Raw genomic sequence first — 24,007 nt, 5'->3', positions numbered from 1 at the left:
ACCACAGACCCCAAAAAGGCATATACATATGATCTCGGGAGGATTCGGTGGAGCCTCACAAAGTCATGTCGCAAGAGGCACTTGAAGGAAGTCGAGCTCCCGACCTCCCAACCATCTCCTTTACTAAAGATGATGGGCAAGGTATCATTCCTGTACATGATGATCCAGTTGTGATAACCATGATCCTTGTCAATGCGCATCTTCACAGAACCCTAGTGGATCAGGGAAGCTAAGCCGACATCCTGTTCAAACCGGCATTCGAGAAGCTGGGATTGGACGAAAAGGAGTTAAGAGCTTACCCCGATACTCTATATGGACTGGTGGATACGCCAATCAGACCATTAGGATTCATACCCCTACACATGACTTTTGGAAAAGGGGCAAAGTCCAAAACTCTAAGCATCGACTTTATAGTCGTCGATGTGGGTTCGGCCTATAATGCTTTAATAGGCAAAATAACCCTAAATCGGCTCAGAGCAGTGGTGTCCACCCCCTACCTTTGCATGAAATTTCCAACGCCAGAGGGAATAGCAACCATCAGGGGAGATAAAAAACTGGCGAGGAAATACTACAATGAAAGCCTAAACCTGAGAGGAAAAGGCAAGGAGGTTCACACCATTGAGCTCGGAGGAGGCAGAGCTAAGGAAGAGTTGCGGCCATAACCTGGGGGAAAGACTAAAGAGGTACCGGTAAAAAAAGAGGAAGGAAAAAATACCAACATAGGAGCCAACCTAAAAGAAGATCTGAAGCAGAAGCTCGTAAGGCTTCTACAAGAGAATTCCGACCTCTTTGCCTAGAAACCCTCTGACATGCCAGGGATAGATCCCGAACTCATGTCTCATAAACTTTCAATATACCTCGGATCGCGACCTCTTCAGCAAAGGAGACGAAAGCTCGGGCCTAAACAAGCCCAAATGGTGGAAGAGCAAGTACAAGCTCTCCTGGAAGCCGGCTTCATTAAAGAAGTCAAGTATCCGACATGGCTAGCAAATGTGGTGCTGGTCAAAAAGCAAAACGGCAAGTGGAGGATGTGCGTCGATTACACTGACCTGAATAAAGCGTGTCCCAAAGACTCATATCCACTACCAACATTGATACCTTAGTAGACTCTGGCTCAGGGTATCAGTACTTGTCGTTCATAGATGCATACTTGGGATATAACCAAATCCCGATGTACAAGCCGGATCAAGAAAAAACATCATTCATCACGCCTAGAACAAACTATTGATATGTGGTCATGCCCTTCGGGATAAAAAATGCTGGAGCCACATAGCAAAGGCTGATGAACAAGGTGATGGCTCCTCACCTTGGGAACCTAATGGAAGTCAATGTAGACGACATGCTAGTAAAAACCAAGGATGAGGTCGACCTCTTGGCAGACCTCTTACAAGTTTTCAGCACCATAAGGATGCATGAGATGAGGTTGAATCCCGTAAAGTACACCTTCGCGGTAGATGCTGGAAAATTCTTGATATTTATGCTAACACAAAGGGGGATCGAAGCCAACCTTGACAAGTGCAAAGAATCCTAGAAATGAAAAGCCCGACTAGCTTATGGGAGGTTTAGCAGTTGAATGGCCGACTTTCAGCCCTCTCCAGGTTCTCGGCAGGATCAGCATTAAGATCCCTACCACTCTTCTCTCTACTAATAAAATGATGCCAGTTCGAATGGACTCCTAAGTGAGAAGAAGCATTCCAAGAGTTCAAAAGGTTTTTAAGCCAACCTCCCATTCTGACCCGACCTATAGTTGGAGAAGAACTCGTCCTGTATTTATCCGTAGCCGACAAAGCTGTGGCATCAGCTCTAATACGGGAACACAAGGTCGGCCAGCATCCTGTATACTTCACCAGCAAGGTTCTACAAGGCCCTGAATTAAGGTATCAAAAACTTGAGAAGTTTACATATGCCTTAATAGTAGCCTCTCGAAGGCTACGGCCTTATTTTCAAGCCCACACAATAAGAGTTCGAACGAACCAGCCCATGAAGCAAATTCTTTAGAAAACGGATATTGCGGGCAGAATGGTTCAATGGGCCATAGAGCTCTCCGAGTTTGACCTAAAGTACGAAACTCGGACGGCAATTAAAGCTCAATGCCTCACCGACTTCGTGGAAGAATATGCAGGAGATCAAGAGGAAGCCTCCACTGCTTGGGAATTATATGTGGATGGATCTTCCAATAAAATTGGAAGTGGTGCAGGCATAATACTAGTCAACCAAGAGGGAACGCAAGTGAAAGTCTCCCTCAAATTCGAATTTTCAGCTTCTAACAATCAGACAGAGTATGAAGCCTTGATTGTTGGGCTAAAACTAGCCGAAGAAGTCGAGGCGACCAAAGTGGTCCTGTTCAACGACTCTCAGGTGGTGACCTTACAAATCAATAGAGAGTACCAGGAAAACGACCCCAATATGAAGAGGTACTTGGACAAAACCTTAGAGTATCTCAGGCGCTTTGCAGAAACCGAGGTCAAGCACATAACCTAGGATCTCAACAGCAAAGCAAACGCCCTCTCCAAGTTAGCAAGTACAAAACCTGGAGGAAATAATAGAAGCCTGATCCAAGAAACTCTCCAACAATCCCCTGTCACAAAAATAGAGGGCAGACAAGACGTCCTTGAAGTATCCGGATTGGACCTTGGATGGATGAACCCACTAATCGAATACCTGAAATTAGACATCCTACCGAAAGAGGAAAAAAAGGCCAAGAATATCCGGAGGGAAGCTCAAAATTACACTTTGGTAAAAAGTATCCTCTATAAAAGAGGGATATCTACACCATTGTTAAAGTGCATCCCAACCTCAAGGACAACAGAAGTCTTAGAAGAGGTCCATAATGGTATCTATGGAAACCATCTCAGAGCAAGGTCCTTGGCTAGAAAAGTCATACAAGCCGGGTTCTACTGGCCGACCTTACAGAAAGATGCCACCGAATTCGTAAAGAAGTGTCAGCCATGCCAAATGCATGCAAACTTCCACGTCGCTCCCCCCGAGGAGCTCATGAGCATAACTTCTCTATGTCCTTTTGCAAAAATGGGGATTGGACATATTAGGACCCTTTCCCCAAGCGCCTGGACAAGTAAAATATCTAACAGTAGGAGTAGACTACTTCACAAAGTGAATAGAAGCAGAACCATTAGCCACCATCACAGCCCAGAGAAATCGGAAGTTCCTCTACAAGAACATTATCACAAGGTATGGGGTATTCCACTTCATCACCACTGATAATGGCACTCATTTCACCGACTCTAGCTTCAGAAACCTAGTAGCCAGTATGCAGATCAAGCATCAGTTCACCTCGGTAGAGCACCCACAAGCAAATGGGCAAGCCGAGGCAGCCAACAAAGTTATACTGGCAGGGTTGAAGAAAAGGTTACAAGACGCAAAAGGAGCCTGGGCTGAAGAACTCCTCCAAGTACTATGGGCTTATCGGACTACACCTCAGTCTGCCACAAGGGAAACACCCTTCCGACTTGCTTATGGCATAGAAGCCATGATACCAGTTGAAATCAATGAGCAAAGTCCAAGGGTGAGCTTCTACGACGAGGTTGGCAATGTACAGGGCCACAAAGCAGAACTCGAGCTACTTACCAAAGTTTGAGAACAAGCCCAGATAAGAGAAGCAGTGCTAAAGCAAAGGATGACGAACAGATACAAAAAGAAAGTCATTCGAAGAAGCTTCACTCCAGACAACTTGTTGTTTATCAGAAACGACATTGGCATCAACAAATCTGGAGATAGAAAGCTTGCTGCTAACTAGAAAGGATCATACAAAATTAGTGAGGTCCTAGGAAAAGGATACTACAAGGTGACCAACTTGAACGACACAGAATTACCTAGGTCATGGCATGCTTGTAATATGAAAAGGTACTATAGTTAAAAGCGAACTCCATTCCCTGATGTACTCTTTTTTCCGACTTCATGATTTTTTTTCCAAAGAAAGGGTTTTTCTGAAGGGGGTTTTAACGAGGCATCAAAGTGGAGGCTAAGGGGCAATAATTTTCAACCCCTTAGTAGCAAAAAGTACCTTCATTAATAAATAAAGATTTTTTTCTACATCTCTTTGTAAATTCCATAAGTTATTTTCTTTCTATGAAATGCACCGACTTAAGTTTGACAAAACGTAAAAATCCCATGCCCGACCTACGTGGTCGGCAGGATAAAACGACGAGGTACAAGTCAGTGTAAAGAGGTTATAAAAGCAGATCATGTAACTTGAAAATATTATGACCAAAAAGTTGGAAAAGCCGAGAAGAATTGAAATGCACCGCGAAAATAGCCTAGGTTATGAATTCATGAGGAACACAAAAAAGAGATGAAAGGAAAAACCAGAAAAAAAAGGCACGAGCTATCTCAAGTCTTTTGAAAAATCCAAATAACTTAGACAAAACACAGCTCGCCAAGATAGAATGGTTTTTCCAAAAAAAAAGATAAAAAAATTTCTTTCTGTAAAAACCTAAACATAATAAAAAATAAAAGCACGTACACCAACAGATCATAAAAGCCCTTATCCAAAAAAGGGCAAAACATTAAAGGCATTTTTTGTTTATGGCCATAAAGGCCAGAAAGAGTCAGGAGCAACCACCACTAAAGCAAATAATAAAATTGTTCAAAGAGGGGGCCACAGGCCGGGCCCCAAAAATAGCCAAACATCAATGAGAAGGAAGGTCAGCATCACCAGAGGGAAAGGAGGACGGATCAGCAGTAGGGGAGGACAGAGCAGTCTCTTCAGGATCTTGAGCAGGAGCCTCTGAAGAACTCGGCAGATATCCATCTTGCAGCTCCTCACGAGGAGGAGATTTTGTTATCCTCTGCCCGTGAGTCTTCAGATCGGAGTCATTCTCAGGTCGAGGAGGAGAAATGATAGCCCCATCCACAACAATCTTATCAGGATCGAGAGGAGAAAGGTCCAGGCCAGGAGCGATAACTCCGACCTGATCCTTAAAAATCCTCCAGGCCTCCTCCGAGCTCTCCGCCATGGAGTCTTCCAAATCCTTATAAGCCTCCCAACCTCTTGCCAGCTTCTTCTTTAGGTCAAGGTTCTCCCCAAAGAGCCAGACATAGTTTTGCTCTGCCTTCTCCTTAATGTCCTCTACCATGGCACACTGGCCCATCAACCTTTTCTCCCTTTCCTGAAGCTGGGTCCTCTCCTCCCTCAACTCGGTGACCTCCTCCTCAAGCCTCTTCTCTTCCTCTTGATAAAGGAAGATCCTCCCCTCCAACTCCTCAACCTTTTGGGTAGAACTCAAAGAGTTAAGGGGAGTCTTTTCCAAAATATCAAGGAGTTTTGTGCACATCCCAGTAGCCTGAACACTCCCCTGAACCATAATATTAAGATGGTTTTGAATGAAAATATCATCCATATCAATTTGAGTATAGGAAAAGATGTAATTCCGAACGAATTTGGGACCATTAAAATTAGAACCTCTAGAAGAAGAGCCAGAAGTCTTGCACTTTTTCTTCTCGGGTTCAGGGAAAGATCGGGCCGGGGAGATGGGAGGAGGAAAAGAAGAAGAAAAAGAGGAGGATACCAAAATAGGATGAGAAGAGGTCCCCAAATCACGAGGAGGAGGAGGAGGAAGAGGAAGAGTGCCTGTAGCCCTCGCGGCATCAACCCGAGCTCGAGACCTCCTCTTGGCATCCTGGACCTTCTAGTAGGAGGAGCTGTAACCTTTCTTCACCATCTCTGAAAAGAAGAAAACAAAAAAGTTAGTCTACAAATTGGAAGACTACAAGTTGAAAATAACAAATCGGAACACTACAAGTTGAAAACAACAAATTGGAAGATTACAAGTCGGAAGCTATCGAAAACAAAGCTACCTAATTGGGTCCGCACAAAACTCGAAGACCCCTGAAGAAACTTTTTGGTATCCAAGTAAGGGGCTCTCCCCCAAGCTTCCCGGAAGAACCCCACTATGACCTCCTCAACCTCATCCAAATCATCTGGACCGTACTTCTCTATAGGAGAAGCCTTTTGCCAATATAAAGGAAAGAGGGGGCTAGAATGTTCATCAAGAAAAAAGGGATGGTAACCCTCTGCTGCTTGGATTTTAAAGAAAAAATTCTTAAAATCATGAAAGGACTCGTTAAACATAGAGAAAATCCTCCGACCTTGAATGGCCCGGAAAGATACCCACTGTTGCTTATTATTTCGCCCACTGAAGGGCTTGGTCATATGAAAAAGATAAAAGAAAATCTTTAAAGAAGTCGAAAAATCTAATTCTCGACTAACAAGTTGGTAAATTTTCATGAAACCCCAAGAGTTGGGGTAAAGCTGGGTGGGAGCGACGCAGCAATGAGACAATACAGCTATTTCAAAGTCAGAAAATGGTAGAAGAACCCCCAGACGGGTAAACAAACAATCATACATAAAAAAGAAAGAAGGGTCAACTTTAGTAGCCTTCCCAAAACAAACCCGATCTTCAGGACCCGGAGTAATCAACTCATACTTGGACTCATCATCATCAGAGCCACAAATCCTATGGTGAGTGCGGAGATCAATGATATAATCTGTGTCTACTAAGGTGCTCTCCCCAAGAACAGTATCATCTACCCACTTAGAAACGTGAGAAGTCATCTTTTCCAGTAAAAAGAAATGGGAGAAAAGATGACAAGACCTACAGAGGAAAAATGGAAAAAGATCAAAAACAGGGTCTCTAAAGGGCCAAAGCAGTCCCTCAAAAAGAATAGATTCACTAGACCTACCAACAAACTTACTGCAAACACGCAAAACTCCTCTAAATGCGCAAAATAAAGCATTAAGAAGAGAGAAAAGCTAACCTTTGTTGGTAGAAGCAGAGGCAACAGCAATCGCAACACTCCAAGAAGGAAGGCTAAAACACTTTCTCTTTAAAAAGATAAGGATTGCAGGTGATGGATTTTTAGAAGACGAAAGAAGATAAAGAAAAGAGAGGGAAAAGTATTTATAAACATGCGAGGGGCAAAATGGTAAAATTGGCGCCATCATTAAAGAAATGCGCCGTTACCAATGTAACTGCTCCCACGTGTAAATACGAAAAACTCTAACGGATGTGACGTTTGATTAGACGCGACTGTTGAGAAATTTAAATCACGTCGATTTCAAAAATCACGATGGCTTCCATGACACATTGGCTACAAGCCCGAGTTCAAATACTCGAGCCCAACTCATAAGTGAAGGAGACCGAACTTGAGTAGGGGCATTGTTCATACCCTGCCCCAACATTAAGGCCCAGGTCAAAATGAGCCAAAAGAGCCCAATCCAAAGATTGGCCTACGCTACTCGCCGACCTCCCCAGAATAGGTCGGATTCGATACAGACTCCACTCTAAGGAAGTCGGTACCGAAGGTTAGCTGGCAGATAACACTTATTCAAATAAGTAACTGCCCTTAAAATCTCGCAACCCACTTCCAAGAGCCATATCTCAACTTCCCTAAGATAAAGGGATAGTTATCCACCTTAAAAGGTGGAATTACTCTAACAGTGGTTATTGGTTCACCACTATAAATACACTGACACTCCTCAGGTATCTCTAAGTTCCAATATACTTAAACCTGCTATAAACACTTTGCTGACTTAGGCATCGGAGTGTCTTTGTAGGTACCACCCCCCATTCTTTCACACACACAAGTCAGACGGTAGCTCCCTGACACAATCCAGGTCGGAGATCTCCTCCTCTAGACGTTTGGGCCAACCTTACAAGGCTAACCCATTAATCTCCGGTTATCAATCGTAACAGATACAGTTTGACGCCAAATAAATGTTCCAAAAGCAACTAACTTAACTTACATGCATATTTAGTGTTTTGGATCACTAAAGGCAACCTAAGAAGCAACCACACTACCGAAATACGAAACATGACACAATATAAAATACGTAGATACACAAAAAAAAATTATACAAGATATGAGAACATGACATATATATAAAATTAGATAAAATATTATTTTAGTTTTTAACATTTAAGTCAAATCTTAATTTAGTCTCTAATATTTCAAACGTTCTATTTATGTTCTAAAAAGTTTCAAATAGTTTTAATGTTATTTTTTTATTAAATTTACACAAAAAATTAACGGAATAAGTGACATAGACATTCTCAATATTATTGTTAAGTCATATCTTCTTCCTTCTGTTATAGAGACGTAACCAAAACTTTCTTAAAACATTTTTTCTTCTCAATTTTTCTTGTAAAAAAATCAAAAATCTTATTAATCAATCGTCAATACTCTAAAATAAAAAAAACTTTTACGTTAGTGATTATTGATGTGTCAATTTTATTTATGCATTGAAACCAAACATTATTAACTCTTAAATATGCTAATTATTCATATCAAATTTAACAGTGGATAATATTGAATCCATTTGAAATTTTTGAGACTAAAATAAGACATTTGAAATATTTTAGGACTGAAAATGATGTTTAAAAATGACGTCTGAAACGTTAGGAACTAAATTACGACTTAATCCAAATGTTGGGAACTAAATAATATTTTAATATTTCATTCATATTAAAATATAAATGATATATTTTAACTATTTTTATATCTTTTTAATTATATAAAATATTTTAAATAATTTTTGGTATTAATAAATAATATATATACTATTTTTAAACTTATTGATACATGATGATATTTAAATATGTCTAAATATATTAAAAAAATATTTCATATTTTATATTAAGACATGATGAAACACTGACAATATCTGTGAACAAATATCGAATATAAGTATTGCATTTGGACACGACAATTTAAAAAAAGAATAAAGTATCGTTTTTGTCCCCAATGTTTGGGATAATTTTCAAAGTTGTCCCTAACATTTCAGTCGTCCTATTTAAGTCTCTAACATTTCAAAATTGGTTCAATGTTGTCCTGCTGTTAAGGATTTGTTAACAGAATTGACGGTAGGACAAAATTGCTTATTTTCAAAATAAGCAAGAAATGAAGCTTTTTGATAAGAAAACACACATAGGATTCAAGTACGATTCAATCGGGCCCAAACCAAGCCCAAACCAGACGCTCAATCCTTCGAGCAAGGATGTCCGACGGTTGTCCTCTCAAGCTTGGCAACCCCTCCTTGCCTAAGCACACACCCGGCGGCTGCTCCTAGAAGCCCGACGTCCCCTCTCTAAATTGCATGCACGCCCGACAGCTCTCAATGCAAGCTCGGCGTTCCTTCACTTTCCAACCACAAGCCGGGCATCCTTATTACCTCCAAGCCCAAGCCCGGCCTACAAGTATCTCTGGAAGGTGTAACTGGACTTATGCCCAAAATCTCCCACACAAGGCCGGCGGGAAGACATCCCTCAACTCTCAGAATTCAATACTTCAACAATTGATAAGACCCAAATTCAGTTATCAAATCATTAGAAGGCTTAATCTCATCTGAAGATTGAAGATTCAAGAGATTAGTTATCACTAATTCCTTCTAGAAAATATGAAGATTTGGTTGTTAGGAATTATTTTTAGAATTAGATTTCAATTACTGTTTTGGTTTGAATTAAAAGTAAGAAGTTAGCTATCTTATCCTTTCAAGAGATAAGATTAGGGTTAGTTTTGAATATGAATTCTAGAACTTAGGATATAAATAAGTGAACCTTGTTCACAATAGGAGGATCGAACCATCCTTTTGGAGATCATTTTCTCATAATTAGGATTAGTTTCTTTTATCATGAGTCATAAACCTTCCCGTTGAAGGTTAGGAGCTCTATTTGGTTTCAAGATTAATAATGTAAGTGTTTTTTTATTTCAATTCATGCTTTTTTATTTTTTTAATATTGAATTTTGTTCTTCATCAATAAGGACTAAAACTATTGGAAAATATTTTAATCTGTCTTGGATTCGGATTTTATATTTAGAAAAATTAATTTTGGAACTAGCTTAAAACCCATCTTATAATCTTCACTTATTTAGATCTAGTTCGAATATGTGACATATAATTCGACTAGTGATAGTTCTTGAAGGCTGTGCGAATTAAAATCGAAACCGTTCTTCACCTCTTCTCTCGATTAGTTGACCAAGGAACTGGCGATTAATTGGGTTTAGAGAAATTAAATCACCAAAGGATTGGGGTTTAGTTATAAATGATTTGTTGTGAAAATATTTTTGCATGAATTAAATAAGAAAGCATAAGCATTGTTCTTCTAAGAATCAAACATCTATAAAACCTTCACCATTCTCATCATTGATTTTCTCTTAACTACAAGCATCCTCCAAATTCTCTTCTTCTATTTCTTCTTTTCTTCAAGATCCATAATCCAAAATTCAAGATTTGATCGATCTAATTAGATATTTAATTAAGCGTTGTTTGTCTCAATCTGTTAGCCCTCGTAAAAACGCTATCCATTCACCTTGGTATTACTTGAACGATCCGTGCACTTGCCGATATCCGTGAGCTTTAATTTTTGCTCATCAGGACACAATCTAGAATGCCATTATTCTTTCCTGAACACATCCAAAATTGAGTGAACAACATAAACACATTCAAAATACATTAATATTATAAAATATATAAAAATCTCTTCAAGCCATTTTATTTTATTATTGTTCAGAAAGAAGAAAAGGATTTTATACAGAATAATAAAAAAACAATGGTAATAGAAAATGCGTAAAAAAAATTTAAATACAGACACATCCAAATACTTGAGACGCGTTTTCGGTGTGGAGGAAATGGCGATGCGGAGGATGCAACGGCGACGCGGAGAACACAATGGCGACGAGGATGAGCGCCGAAGACGCAACGGCGCAGAGGAGGACCCACCGACTTGAAAGAGGATGCAACGGCACAGAGGAGGACGCAACAACGCGGAGGATGAAGCGGCGACAAAAAGGAAGAAAGAGACGAATGATGTGCAACTATGTGATTTTATAGCATTAACTATTTAGATTGTTGAAATCTGATTTTTCTTTTAGGTTTTTATTTAGAATATTAATGTGTTAATAGTTAAAAGCTTTAAAATTAATTTGAAAATTTTAAAATTAAAATTTTAAATTTTGTTTTACTTAATCTCAATTTTGAATGTGTATTTAAATTAGGATGTGTTAGTAATTAAAATTTTAAAATTGGAATGGAGATTTTAAAATTGAAATTTTAAATTTTAGTTTTATTTTGTTTGTTTTTTAGATGTGTATTTAAATTTAAAAAATATTAAATCTATTTGGATGTGTTTGTTTTATTTTTCTTAAATTAATATAATAAAAAACTGAATAAAAAAGTTTTAAAAGATATATAGTTCAACTGTATTTATAAACACATGAGCACTAAATATTTTGTGGTGAGACTCCTTTTATTGGGCTAAAAAATTTATGTAAAATGTATTTTAAAGGTATAGATTCAGATTACATTAATAAAAAAAATTAAAATTTTTTATATATTTAACATATTAAAAATATTTTTTAATATTTTTTATTAAATAATTTTCTATGATGACTTTTTAGAACACAAATTGTTAGTAAAAATCTAAACTTTTAATATGATATTTAATAAGATGATATCCTAAAAAGTAGAATTACAGTTGATTTTTAGAAAATATAGAGTTGACAAACAAAAATAGTTGGGGCATTTTTAAAATTAACAAATTTATAGGGCGAATTTATTTATTTTTTATTTTTAAAAAATGAATTCACGTGGGAACAAATTCTAAAAATATTGGTTGCATGAGTCAAAGTTCACAATTCGCTCCCTGCAAATTCACTGTATAGTAAAAGTTATTTTTTCAACCTACATATTTATTTGTTAGAATTCGTTCAAAACATGTTTTTAGTTTTACACCAAATTTGCGAAAAATGCCAAATCGCATCATTATTCTGTAATTCACCTCAAATAGAATGATATACAACTTATAAAGCGCACTTTTATTATTATCTTGACTTTTTAGAGTGATTTTTATCTTTTAGTAGTTATTGAATATCTTGTTTCAATTAAACTATGGCTAAATGAACCTTATTTATAAAAACACAACTAATTCGACCAAACTGAACTAAAGCATTGTAAAAGAAGCGAGAATTTCTCTATACTTTTTTTATAATAAAATATTATTTTACTTCCTAAAATTTTTGTTAAGTCTTAATTTTATTTTTAATATTTAAAACTTTTTATTTTGCCTCAAATGTCGTATTGTCCTATTTTTGGTTTTTTGTCAAAATTAAATTTTTTTTTCCACAAATACTCTTTTTTGCCGTTATCATCTTCTAGACAATAATCCTAGTTATAGTAATTTTAATAATTATAGTGATTTGAGAGTGAAATTAGTAAAAAAATAATAGAAAAAAATTGTAATAAAAAATAATATTCTTAAAAAAGTATTTTAACTTTAGTAAAATAATAAGACAAAATAAAACTTTGGAAACAAAAGTATAATATTTTAAATATTAAAAAAGAACTTAAAATTTAATCCAAATTTTATTCTGACAACTCAAACTCAAAACCTGAATATATTCATGATGCAACTAGTTGTTGGCAAAGGGCCCCTATTTATTTTGACTTGTATTCGCTTTTATAATAATAAAGATCAACTTTGAGATTATTACAGCATTTAGAAGAACAAAACTTGATCAATCAATGCCGATGAAACAATTAAGAGTAATTGTCCACATTTAAACAATTTTATATTTAAGTTGATTTGAGTTATGCATTTTTTTTTTTACGTTTTTTCTTCTTCATCTTTTTCTTTACTCTAAATACTATGTCTCCTCTTTTTTTCATTATTTCTTAATTTTGTGACCGTCGTCACCAACAATATATTTTTCTCTTCCTATTGGAATTTCGTCTCTTTCTTTTTTTTTATCCTTCTCTTCCATCGTCATCATCATCATAATCATCATTGTTATCATCATTGTCTTCTTCTAATAGGTGTCGTCGTTATCATTATCATCAAATTCGAATTTATATAATGGATAATTTTCGGTTTATTTGGTATTATACAATGATTTCGTTTTACGCTAATTTTCGGTTCATTCGAGACGCAAGTGTTTCTAAATTCGAATTTATATAATGGACAATTTTCTATTCATTTTTGATATTATACAATAATTTTGTTTTGATAATATTTTTGGCTCATTCGAGAAGCAGATGTTCTTAAATTCGAATTTATATAATAGATCATTTTCAGTTCATTTGGTATTATACAATGATTTCATTTTAATAATATTTTTGGTTCATTCGATCACCGTATAAAATTAGAATCAATAAAAATGTTAGCAAAATGTTGGTGTCGTTAACGATGACAATAAGTCAATAATAATGATGGAGAAGGAAGAAGAAAAAAAAGGAGAAGATGAAAGAAATTTAAATAAAAAAGAAATAGAAAGAGAAAGAGGAGGAGATGAGTGTGATGGTATGGTGGTAATGACCATGACAATAATGAAAAAAAAAAGAGAAAAGAAAAAAAAAGAAGAAAAGAAAAAAAAAAGACAAAATCCTGCGACAAAAATGTAAAATTATTTAAATGTGTAATGGAACTCAACAATTAAATAATACTTATCATAGAGAAAAAGATAAATAAACACGGGTAGAAGAAATGTAGAATATTCATATGTGTAGGAGCATCTGCGGTATCAGTGTGGCAATAAATAAGTATACGTAATTCAACAACAATTTTGATACTAACTTCAAATGTGTGAAGAGACTCAACGTTCAAAGTTGGAGGCTTTGATGTGTCAGGGCACTAACTAGCATTGCTCTAATCAATGATTGATCCATCTCCATGTCTTCTACTGCTACTTGCCTCATGTTATTGATTAGTTATGCTCTCCAAAGTGCAAACGCAACCTCATGTGACCAAAATAACGGAGTAGCGAAATTTTCTCATACTCTCTTAATCAAATGTTCAATTTTGAGGTTAAAAGATTTTTATATGATTTGTTGGGAGGCAAAATTTCTCAAAAATGGAGATTATTAGTGATTTACAGAAAATGTAGAGACAAACAATTTTTTTTGGAGAAAAATTATCATTTTTTAATTAATTTTTGAAAAGCAAAATGATGAATTGCAATATTTTTTAATTTTCAAAGAGAGAATTCGCATCTTTTTCTTTTGAAAAATAGAATCGAATTTATTTCGGAGAATAAATTGTATTTTTTTATTTTTTAAGAATACAATTCGCAAAAGATGAATTATGATCATCATATCTCAATAAATAACGATATTACATTATTTTTCTGAAAATTATCAAATCTAAAATCACATACAAATTAAAAAGTGCATGTTTATTCTCATTTTAAACCAAGAAATTATTTGTTTAGACAAGTCTGCTCATAAATGACAAAATATGTGCAAAAATGTGTGTGTAAATATCACATCTATTTGTTTCTTTGTTCACACTGGTCTCAAGTGTGAATCTCATCTAATCTATATAGAAGAGCACAAAATTAGTCAGTTGGAGAGTGAGTTGGTTTTTGTATAAATATCATCAATTTTTTATATTAGATATTTGCATGGAAGTTATTGATTTCCAAAACTCTGGCATGAGACACATACTTACGGGTCAGAATTGAACAGAATGTTTCAGAAACTTAATAATCTTTTCTCTTTATCATGTTGCATGAGTTTTAATTTTTTTTTTTTTATGAACAGAAAAATCTTAATGTTTTATTATTTTAGAGGAAAGAAAGAAAAGGTAGGAAAAAAAGATAGTGGGAATTATATCACTAGAGAAGAAGAAGATATGAAACCAGAAAATAAAACCGAGGCATGTGCATAAAAATTCTGTTGGCACAAAAAAATGTCAGTTTTTACCTTGATTTTTTTTTTATCTTAAACGGGGCTTAAAGCCCAAGATTTAAACATACAAATTTATATAATATGAAAATTAGTAAGTGCACAGTTTAAAATTGTGTGCGAGAAAGTAACGTAACCAACTATAATCACTGGTGAAGGCTAGTTCATCAAACTTGATATCTAAATCTAAATTATGATCTGCAATATACCACACATAATTAGCACAACAAAGTGTTCAAGGCAAAAAAGATTGTGACAGTCACACCTAAACTAAACAACAATAAAATAAAATGTATCAAATTAGCATGATCATGTTCCCTCTTTCATCTTGGATCAATTGTTATGTCAAATACCTTCTCTTGAGGTGGCTCTCCATTCTGCTGGTTTGGTATTGAATTCTTTGGCTGCACCTTTTTTGTATCATTGCTAGGTTTTTTACCCAAGAAATGGCTAGCAAAGAAATTGAAGTAAACAAAATTCAAAACACCAAGTGCAGCAATTAGATAATAGTAGTAATCAAGCTTATTGTCATTCAAATCATTCCCACCAAGCCATGAATTTCTCCCACCATGTGATGTAGCTTTATGGATAATGTTCACAATCAATGATCCTAAGTAGTTTGCAATTGACAAGCTCAGAAAGAAAACAGCACCAGCCACAGTCCTCATGCTCTCGGGCATCTCCGTGGTGAAGAATTCCATTATGGACACAGCAGCAAAGGCTTCATTGAGACCCGACAGTGCAAACTGTGGCAGCAGCACTGCAAAGCTCATCGGCGAAGTAAACGATTTTGCTCTCAAAGCTGAGTCACGGCGCTTCTGCTCAACAATTGCGGCCACTAGCATGCACAAAATTGACAAAAGAATCCCAATTCTGATTCTTAGGCTCATGCTTAACCGAGTAGCCTTTTTGTTAATTTTCTTTGTCACTCTAATGTAGATGCATTCGTAGATGAAGATCCAAATTGAAAGTGCTACCATTGAGACCAAGTTCATCCAACCTGGTGGAACTTTGAAATGTTTCCCAATTGATCTGTTTGTTTGAATAACTTGAAGAACACCAAATGTGTTCTGCTGATCCATTACAATGAAGCAACATATTCCTGTCACCCAAACTGGTAGAATTCCCAATAAGCATTTTAATTCTTCAACTTGCTGCAAGCTACAAAGCCTCCAAACATTTTTCGGTTTCAATTGTTCATTCAACTCACTAGGATCAGAAATTATAGCAGCCTTCTCAAGAAATTTGAACCTATCTGTACGAACAAGCCTAACATTGTTGTGGTCCAATTCTGATGGACCAGGATCATAGTAACGTGTTCTATCAGAGGTCTTAAGCTTGCACTTTCGACACACTGCAGTGATCACCTTTGCCATATCAGAGAAGACACTCCCCTGAGGCTTCTTTCGAATGTAAGTGTGCTGACCGATTAAGAAGATTGCTATTGAGAAAGCAAGGCAGAGTGTTGGAATGGCGAATCCTAAGGTCCAGCTAACATTGGTTTGAATGTAGACAACGCCGGTTAGCGCGATCACAAGTGCAATGGTGAAGGTGAAGTACCACCAATTGAAAAAACTTTCCAATTGTGCCCTGCCTTTCTCTGTTTTGGTATCGAATTGGTCAGCACCAAATGCAATGTTGCACGGCCTAATTCCACCTGCGCCAACAGATAACATGGCGAGGGCGAAAAAGAGTATACCAAGCTGCCACGGTTGTGGCCACTGGCAATGTGGCCTATCAGTGCAGTTAGCAGGCCTCAATTGATGTATACCTGCTGTTAGGGTCATTATCAATATACCCTGTCCATGTAATTCATGTTCTACCCCATGTTAATAACTCAATCAATAAAACATTTAACAATTTCACAATAGAATAAATGATCATTTCTTATCATTAAGAATTTAAGCACAGACAATATAAACTAACGTAAATATTCGATAAAACTATATCAAAGTCAAAATTATAAGCATTGGATATTTTTTATGGTCAGAAATGATAATTTATTCCATCAAAATATATCTCTTGGGTTTTAACTTATTTCAACTTAAAAGTTCATTAGAGTAATTCCTTGACATAAACCCTAATTTGTTAATGTTACACTACCAAAAGGGGGAAATATATTTAATAATGAAATGAAACATTATCCTGGTAATTGTGACATTGATGTGATGATTGATTTGCTTACCAGAAGTGATGCAATGGAGCCAAATAAGAGGGTGCGAAACCTTCCCAAATAAGTATCAGAAATGAAAGCACCGATTATGGATGCAACATTGGATGATCCATTCCAAATTTGAACCACATTCACCACAAATATTGCACTCAAATTGTACCTCGTTAGCAGGTACATCGTCAGATTCGATATCAAACTCATTGATGCCAATTTTTCGAACGACTCATTACCTTCAAAAACCCAAATTAAGCAACAAAATTATAAAAAAGATTAGGGTTTTTACTAATTAATATTATAGGAAAAACGTTCTTTATCTTTTGTTTTTTTACCAATAATGTAGTAGACTGATCTCCATCCTCCTGCTTCTTGTGCCTGTGGTGCAGATGCATGCTCATCTTGTTTTGGTTCCTCTTCACATGGAGAATTGGTTGTTGCATTCTCCATTTCCTTCCTTGAGATATGGTTCTAACTCAGTTCATCTCTTTCACACACACAGTCTATTATGTTATTCTGTGTATTTATATGTAGTCTCGTAATGCCACGTCAAATTTTTGTGAGCACCTTTAGCTTCCAGTCCTCAAACAAACCCACGAATTTGCCTGCAAAAACGTCAAAGGTGGCTAGGGTTTTTTTGGTGACTAAAGGTGGCTAGGGTTTTAAAAATCAAGATTGTTCATTCACTTGATTTTATTTAGAAACTAATTAAAATATAAAAATACTATGTGCACATTATAAACACAGACCCATCCAAACCTTAGGTATGTTTTCGGCGCTGACGAACGGCAACGCTGATGTGGACGAACGGCGACGAGGAAGATGAAGGCGGCGTTGTGGATGACCGCTGAGGAGGAGGAAGGCGGCGTCAAGGATGAGCGCCAAGGAGGAAGGTGGCACAGATGAACGGCGGTGGAGGATGACGAACCACGGACGACCTGCGCCTCTGGGTTTATGATGTGCGGTGAATGTGACTGTTCTGCCTCCTTCAGAGTTTTAAATGGTATTAGTTAATAATTAGATGATTTTGTTGTAGAATAAAAGATATATAAAAATGTATAAATAGAAGACTCTAGTATTAAAATAATTAGTTCAATAATGATTTATATATATATATATAATAATATTATATGTTGTAATGTGTATATATATACAAAGATAGAAAGAAGTATTAAAAGTAAAGAGAAAGAGAATTGCATATGTTTATTGTTACTATCTCAATATAATAAAGATGATTAATATTGCTATTAATATTATATGTAAAGAGTAATAGAAAAGAGAATTTAAAATACTTATAAAATAAAAGAAGAGAAAGAATTGTAGTAGAAAAATAAAGAGAAGAGTATTTGATTGCAACATAAAGAGATAATTGATTTATTATTACTTGCTTGTGTATAATATCCCTCAAATGGCTTCTCTATTTATAAGCAGTTTGCTTTTTCAACTTAATTCTTATTGGAAATGGAATTCAACCGTCCATATTAATGGGCATCTAATGTGATCTTATCACAACACTCTCCCTTAGATGCCCATTTAGAATTATGCCTCATTAAAACCTTACTAAAGAAAAACCTAATGGAAAAAAACCTTAGTGAAGGAAAAAGAGTACAAAATCCTTTAGTGATGGGGACTGCCTCATTAAAAACCTTGTCAGGAAAAACCCAATGGAAAAAAAAACCTGACTAAGGGAAAAAGAGTACAGTCTCCTCCTCTTGCCGACATTATTTAATGTCTCGAAATCGGCGCATCCCAATCTCAGGTACCAATCTTTCAAAGGAGGATTTTGAGAGGGACTTTGTGAATAAATCTGCCAAATTGTCACTTGAGTGAATCTGTTAGACATCAATTGTCCCTTGATTTTGAAGATCATGAGTGAAGAAGAATTTGGGAGAAATGTGCTTTGTTCTATCGCCTTTAATGTATCCGCCTTTAAGTTGAGCAATGCATGCTGTATTATCTTCAAACAGGACAGTTGGAGCTATCTTATGATCAATCAGTCCACATGATGACATAATATATTGAATCAGACTCTTCAGCCAAAAACACTCGCGACTAGCTTCATGAATTGCCAGTATTTCAGCATGATTAGAGGATGTTGCAGCAATTGTTTGTTTCGTGGACCTCCAAGATATAGCTGTACCACCATATGTGAACATGTATCCTGTTTGAGATCTCCCTTTATGTGGATCAGACAAGTATCCGGCATCTGCATAGCCAACTAGTTGTGACTTGGATCCGTAGGGATAAAATAATCCCACATCAACCGTTTCATGAAGATATCGAAAGATTTGCTTGCTTCCACTCCAATGTCTTCTGGTTGGAATTTGTTTGATTCCACTCCAATGTCTTCTGGTTGGAGAGGAACTATATCTTGCTAGTAAATTCACTGCAAATGATATATCAAGTCATGTATTATTAGCAAGATACATTAGTGCTCCAATGGCACTAAGATATGGTACTTCAGGACCAAGGATATCTTCATTTTCTTCTTTAGGACGGAATTGATCCTTTTTCACATCCAAAGATCTTACGATCATTGGGGTACTTAATGGATGTGACTTATCCATATAAAATCTCTTCAAGATCTTTTCTATGTATGTTGTTTGATGAATAAAGATCCCGTCTTTTATATGCTCGATCTGCAGGCCGAGACAAAATTTAGTCTTTCCAAGATCTTTCATCTCAAACTCTTCTTTTAGAGTTTTTATAATTGTTGGAATCTCTTCAGGAGTCCCAATGATATTTAAATCATCAACGTACACAGCAATTATAATGAACCCAGATGTAGTTTTCTTTATGAAAATACATGGGCAGATGTCATCATTCTTGAAACCGTTTTTGGCCAGATACTCAGTAAGACGATTATACTACATTCGTCCAGATTGCTTTAGACCATATAAAGATCTTTGCAATTTGACTAAGTATAACCCTTGCGAATATTCCTTGGATAGTTTAGCTATCTTTAGTCCTTCAGGGACTTTCATATAGATATCCCGATCTAATGAGCCGTATAAATAGGCTGTTACCACATCTATTAAATGCATATGTAGTTTATGATATGCAGATAAACTGACCAAATAACGCAAAGTTATCGCATCCACTACAGGGGAATACGTTTCTTCATAATCTATACCGGGCCTTTGTGAAAAACCTTGTGCCACAAGTCGGGCTTTATAGCGCACAACTTCATTTTTCTCATTTCGTTTTCTCACAAATACCCACTTATATCCAACAGGTTTTACATCTTCAGGTGTACGGACTACAGGTCCAAAGACTTCACGTTTTGCAAGTGAGTCTAATTTAGCCTTCATGGCTTCTTTCCATTTTGGCCAATCCTTCCTTTGTCGACATTCTTCGATCCTTACTTTCATGCATGATATTTAATGCCACATTATATGCAAATATTTCATTGACAATTGTCTTATTTCGGTCCTATTTCTCTCCTGTAAAGACATAATTTATCGAGATCTCGTCATTTTCACAATTTTCAGGTACCTGAACGTCTTCTGGCGTTATATCAGAATTTTGGACAACTGCAGGTGTCTCTACTATGTCTTTTTCAACAGGAATAGTATTTACCTCTTTTCTCTTTCAAGGATTTTTGTCTTTGGAACCGACAGGCCTGCCACGCTTCTGGCGTGAATTTGCTTCAGTGGCTACTTGTCCTACTGGGACATCAATTCGAATTGGAACATTTTCCGCTGGTATATAAGATTTGGTTATTCTCTTTGTATCGGAAAATGCATCAGGCAAATCATTTGCTATTCTTTGCAAATGTATAATCTTTTGAACTTCTAGTTCACATTACCCTGATCGAGGATCTAAATGCATCAACGATAACGCATTCCAATTAAGTTCCTTTTCAGGAAGCTTCTTCTCTCCCCCTAATGTTGGAAATTTTGATTCATCAAAATGACAATCCGCAAACCGAGCTTTAAATACATCTCCAGTTTGTATCTCAAGATACCTCACTATAGAGGGAGAATCATATCCAACATATATTCTCAATTTTCTTTAGGGTCCCATTTTGGTGCGATTAGGTGGTGCAATGGGAACATATATCGCACACCCAAATATTCTTAAATGGGAAACATTTGGCTGCTGGCCAAAAGCTAATTGCATAGGAGAGAACTGATAATAACTCGTTGGCCTCAAACGAATAAGTGTTGTGGCATGTAAAACAGCATGTCCCCAAACCGAGGTTGTGAGATTTATTCTCATAAGTAAGGGTCTAGCAATTAATTGGAGGCGTTTAATAAGTGATTCTGCTAACCCATTTTGTGTATGAACATAAGCTACTGGATGTTCAACACTTATTCCATTAGCCATACAATAAGCATCAAAAGCTTGGAAAGTAAATTCACCAGCATTATCAAGACGAATTGCTTTGATTGGATTTTCAGGAAATTGTGCTTTTAATCGAATAATTTGAGCCAGTAATCTCGCAAACGCCATGTTGCGAGAAGATAATAAGCACACATGTGACCATCTCGAAGATGCGTCTATCAGGACCATAAAATATCTAAAAGATCCACATGGTGGATGAATAGGTCCACATATATCACCTTGAATCCTTTCTAGGAATTCAAGGGACTTTACTGGTGATTGCTTTAAAATTAATTTTCCCTGAGAACATGCAGCACAACAAAATTCACTAGTTTTAAGAATCTTCTGGTTCTTTAGTGAATGTCCATGAGAGTTTTCAATAGTTCTCCTCATCATGGTTGTTCCCGGATAACCCAATCGGTCGTGACAAGTTATGAATTCATTTGAGTTAGTAAACTTCTGGTTTATAATGGCATGTGATTCAATTGCACTAATCTTGGTGTAATATAACCCAGATGAAAGTGAGGGTAATTTTTCTAATATAACTTTTTTATTTGAATCATGAGTTGTGATACATAAATACTCATGATTTCCCTCATTCATCGTCTCAACATGATATCCATTTCGGCGAATATCTTTGAAACTCAAGAAGTTCCTCAGAGACCTGGTAGATAATAGTGCATTATTTATTATAAATTTTGTTCCTCCAGGAAATAAAATTATAGCTCTTCCGGAGCCTTCTATCACATTGCATGAGCCAATAATAGTATTAACATATTCCTCTTTTGGCACAAGATGGGTAAAATATATATCACTTTTGAGAATAGTGTGCGAACTTACACTATCCGCAAGGCATACTTCTTCATTACATATTCTTGCCATTTTCTTCAAAAACAAATAATAATAAAATGAGTAGTATGCACAGTTAAATTGAATACTTGATCAGAATTATTTTTCTAAGAAACACTGTACATAAAATAATGTCATATACTAAAATTTTATTTTAAAATTTGACACATTTAATAATTTCAAAATTCATAAACATTAATATTTCATTATTTATGTACATCACATTTGAAACTTAAATACATAGAAAATAAAACTTAACAATAAGTTCTTTACAGTATTTATTTACATAGATATTTCACAATCCCACATATTAAACTATTCCATCATTGATCAAATGACCAATATTTCCTTCAGGATCCTCAAAGAAATCAGATACATCATAATGAGTGGTGGAGTTCTCAGCATCATTCGAAACAAAATTTGTTTCCTTTCCTTTATCATTCTTTTTTAAAGATGCCTGGTAAAGATCGACTAGGTGCCTTGGGATACGACAGGTACGAAACCAATGGCCCTTTCCACCACAACAAAAACACTTATCCTCTGTTGATTTATTCTGCCCGATATTCCTTTCTTTATCCCACTTCTGGTGAGATCCTCTCTTTTAAACATAATTCTTTTTCCTTCCATAAATTTTCTTGTTATTAAAAGCTTGTCATTTACCTCTTATGGGATAATGATTTGCCGCATTTACTTCAGGAAATGGGGCGGCGCCAGCTGGGCGCGTTTCATGATTTTTCAAGAGTAACTCATTATTGCGTTCAGCAACAAGAAGGCAAGAAATTAACTCAGAATATTTTTTAAACCCCTTTTCTCGATACTGCTGCTGCAGGAGCACATTCGAGGCATAGAAGATTGAAAAAATTTTCTCCAACATATCATGATCAGTTATCTTTTCCCCACATAATTTCATTCGTGAGGTGATTCGAAACATTGCAGAATTATATTCATTTATAGATTTAAAATCTTGTAGACGCAAGTGCGTCCATTCATATCGGATTTGAGGAAGTATCACCGTTTTTTTATGATTGTACCTTTCTTCAAGGTCTTTCCAAAGATCTGCAGGATCTTTTAATGTGAGATATTCATTTTTCAACCCCTCGTCAAGATGACGACGAAGAAAAATCATGGCTTTGGCTTTATCCTTCTAGGATACATTATTTTCAGCCTTAATGGTATCTCCAAGATCCATTGAATCAAGATGAATTTCAGCATCTAGTATCCATGATAAATAATTGTTTCCAGATATATCAAGAGCATTGAATTCAAGATGAGAGAGTTTCGACATAATAAAAAATTGTTACCTGAGTCTTCCTAAAAATTTGATCAGAGTCTCGTGCTGATAACGTATTGTAGAATAAAAAATATATAAAGATGTATAAATAGAAGACTCTAGTATTAAAATAATTAGCTCAATAATAATTTATATATATATAATAATATTATATGTTGTATTGTGTATATATATACAAAGATAGAAAGAAGTATTAAAAATAAAGAGAGAGAGAATTGCATATGTTTATCATTACTATCTCAATATAATAAAGATGATTAATATTGTTATTAATATTATATATAAAGAGTAATGAAAAGAGAATTTAAAATACTTATAAAATAAAAGAAGAGAAAGAATTGTAGTAGAAAAATAAAGAGAAGAGTATTTGATTGCAACATAAAGAGAGAATTGATTTATTATTACTTGCTTGTGTATAATATCCCTCAGATGGCTTTCTCTATTTATAAGCATACACGAGGTTTGCTTTTTCAACTTAATTCTTATTGGAAATGGAATTCAACCGCCCATATTAATGGGCATCTAATGTGATCTTATCACAACACTCCCCTTAGATGCCCATTTAGGATTATGCATCATTAAAACCTTACTAAAGAAAAATCCAATGGGAAAAAACCTTAGTGAAGGAAAAAGAGTACAAAATCCTTTAGTGATGGGGACTGCCTCATTAAAAACCTTGTCA

General features: G+C 35.8%; 1 protein-coding gene across 6 annotated transcripts in view; it reads right to left on the bottom strand.

Annotated features, from left to right (window-relative positions):
* Nucleotides 1-14,855: 14,855 nt before the first annotated feature.
* Nucleotides 14,856-24,007, bottom strand: part of LOC107467624 (protein NRT1/ PTR FAMILY 2.8) — an 11,217-nt gene continuing 2,065 nt past the window's right edge. Inside the window, exons 3-6 of one of the 6 annotated variants that reach the window (XM_021129289.2) lie at nt 17,609-17,845; nt 17,195-17,464; nt 16,878-17,095; nt 14,856-16,491 (exon numbers count right to left, since the gene is read on the bottom strand). In XM_021129289.2, the coding sequence (XP_020984948.1) occupies nt 15,016-16,491; nt 16,878-17,095; nt 17,195-17,309 (1,809 nt within the window). In that variant the 5' untranslated portion in view covers nt 17,310-17,464; nt 17,609-17,845 and the 3' untranslated portion in view covers nt 14,856-15,015. Of the gene's footprint in view, nt 16,512-16,877; nt 17,096-17,194; nt 17,846-24,007 lie in introns of those variants that run through there. The other 5 variants (XM_016086768.3, XM_052258531.1, XM_021129299.2 and 2 more) reach the window with 5 other exon arrangements.

Source organism: Arachis duranensis, chromosome 1 (genome assembly GCF_000817695.3).
Source record: "Arachis duranensis cultivar V14167 chromosome 1, aradu.V14167.gnm2.J7QH, whole genome shotgun sequence".
In the NCBI taxonomy this organism is placed as follows: domain Eukaryota; kingdom Viridiplantae; phylum Streptophyta; class Magnoliopsida; order Fabales; family Fabaceae; genus Arachis; species Arachis duranensis.
This window is presented reverse-complemented; position numbering and strand designations above follow the sequence as displayed.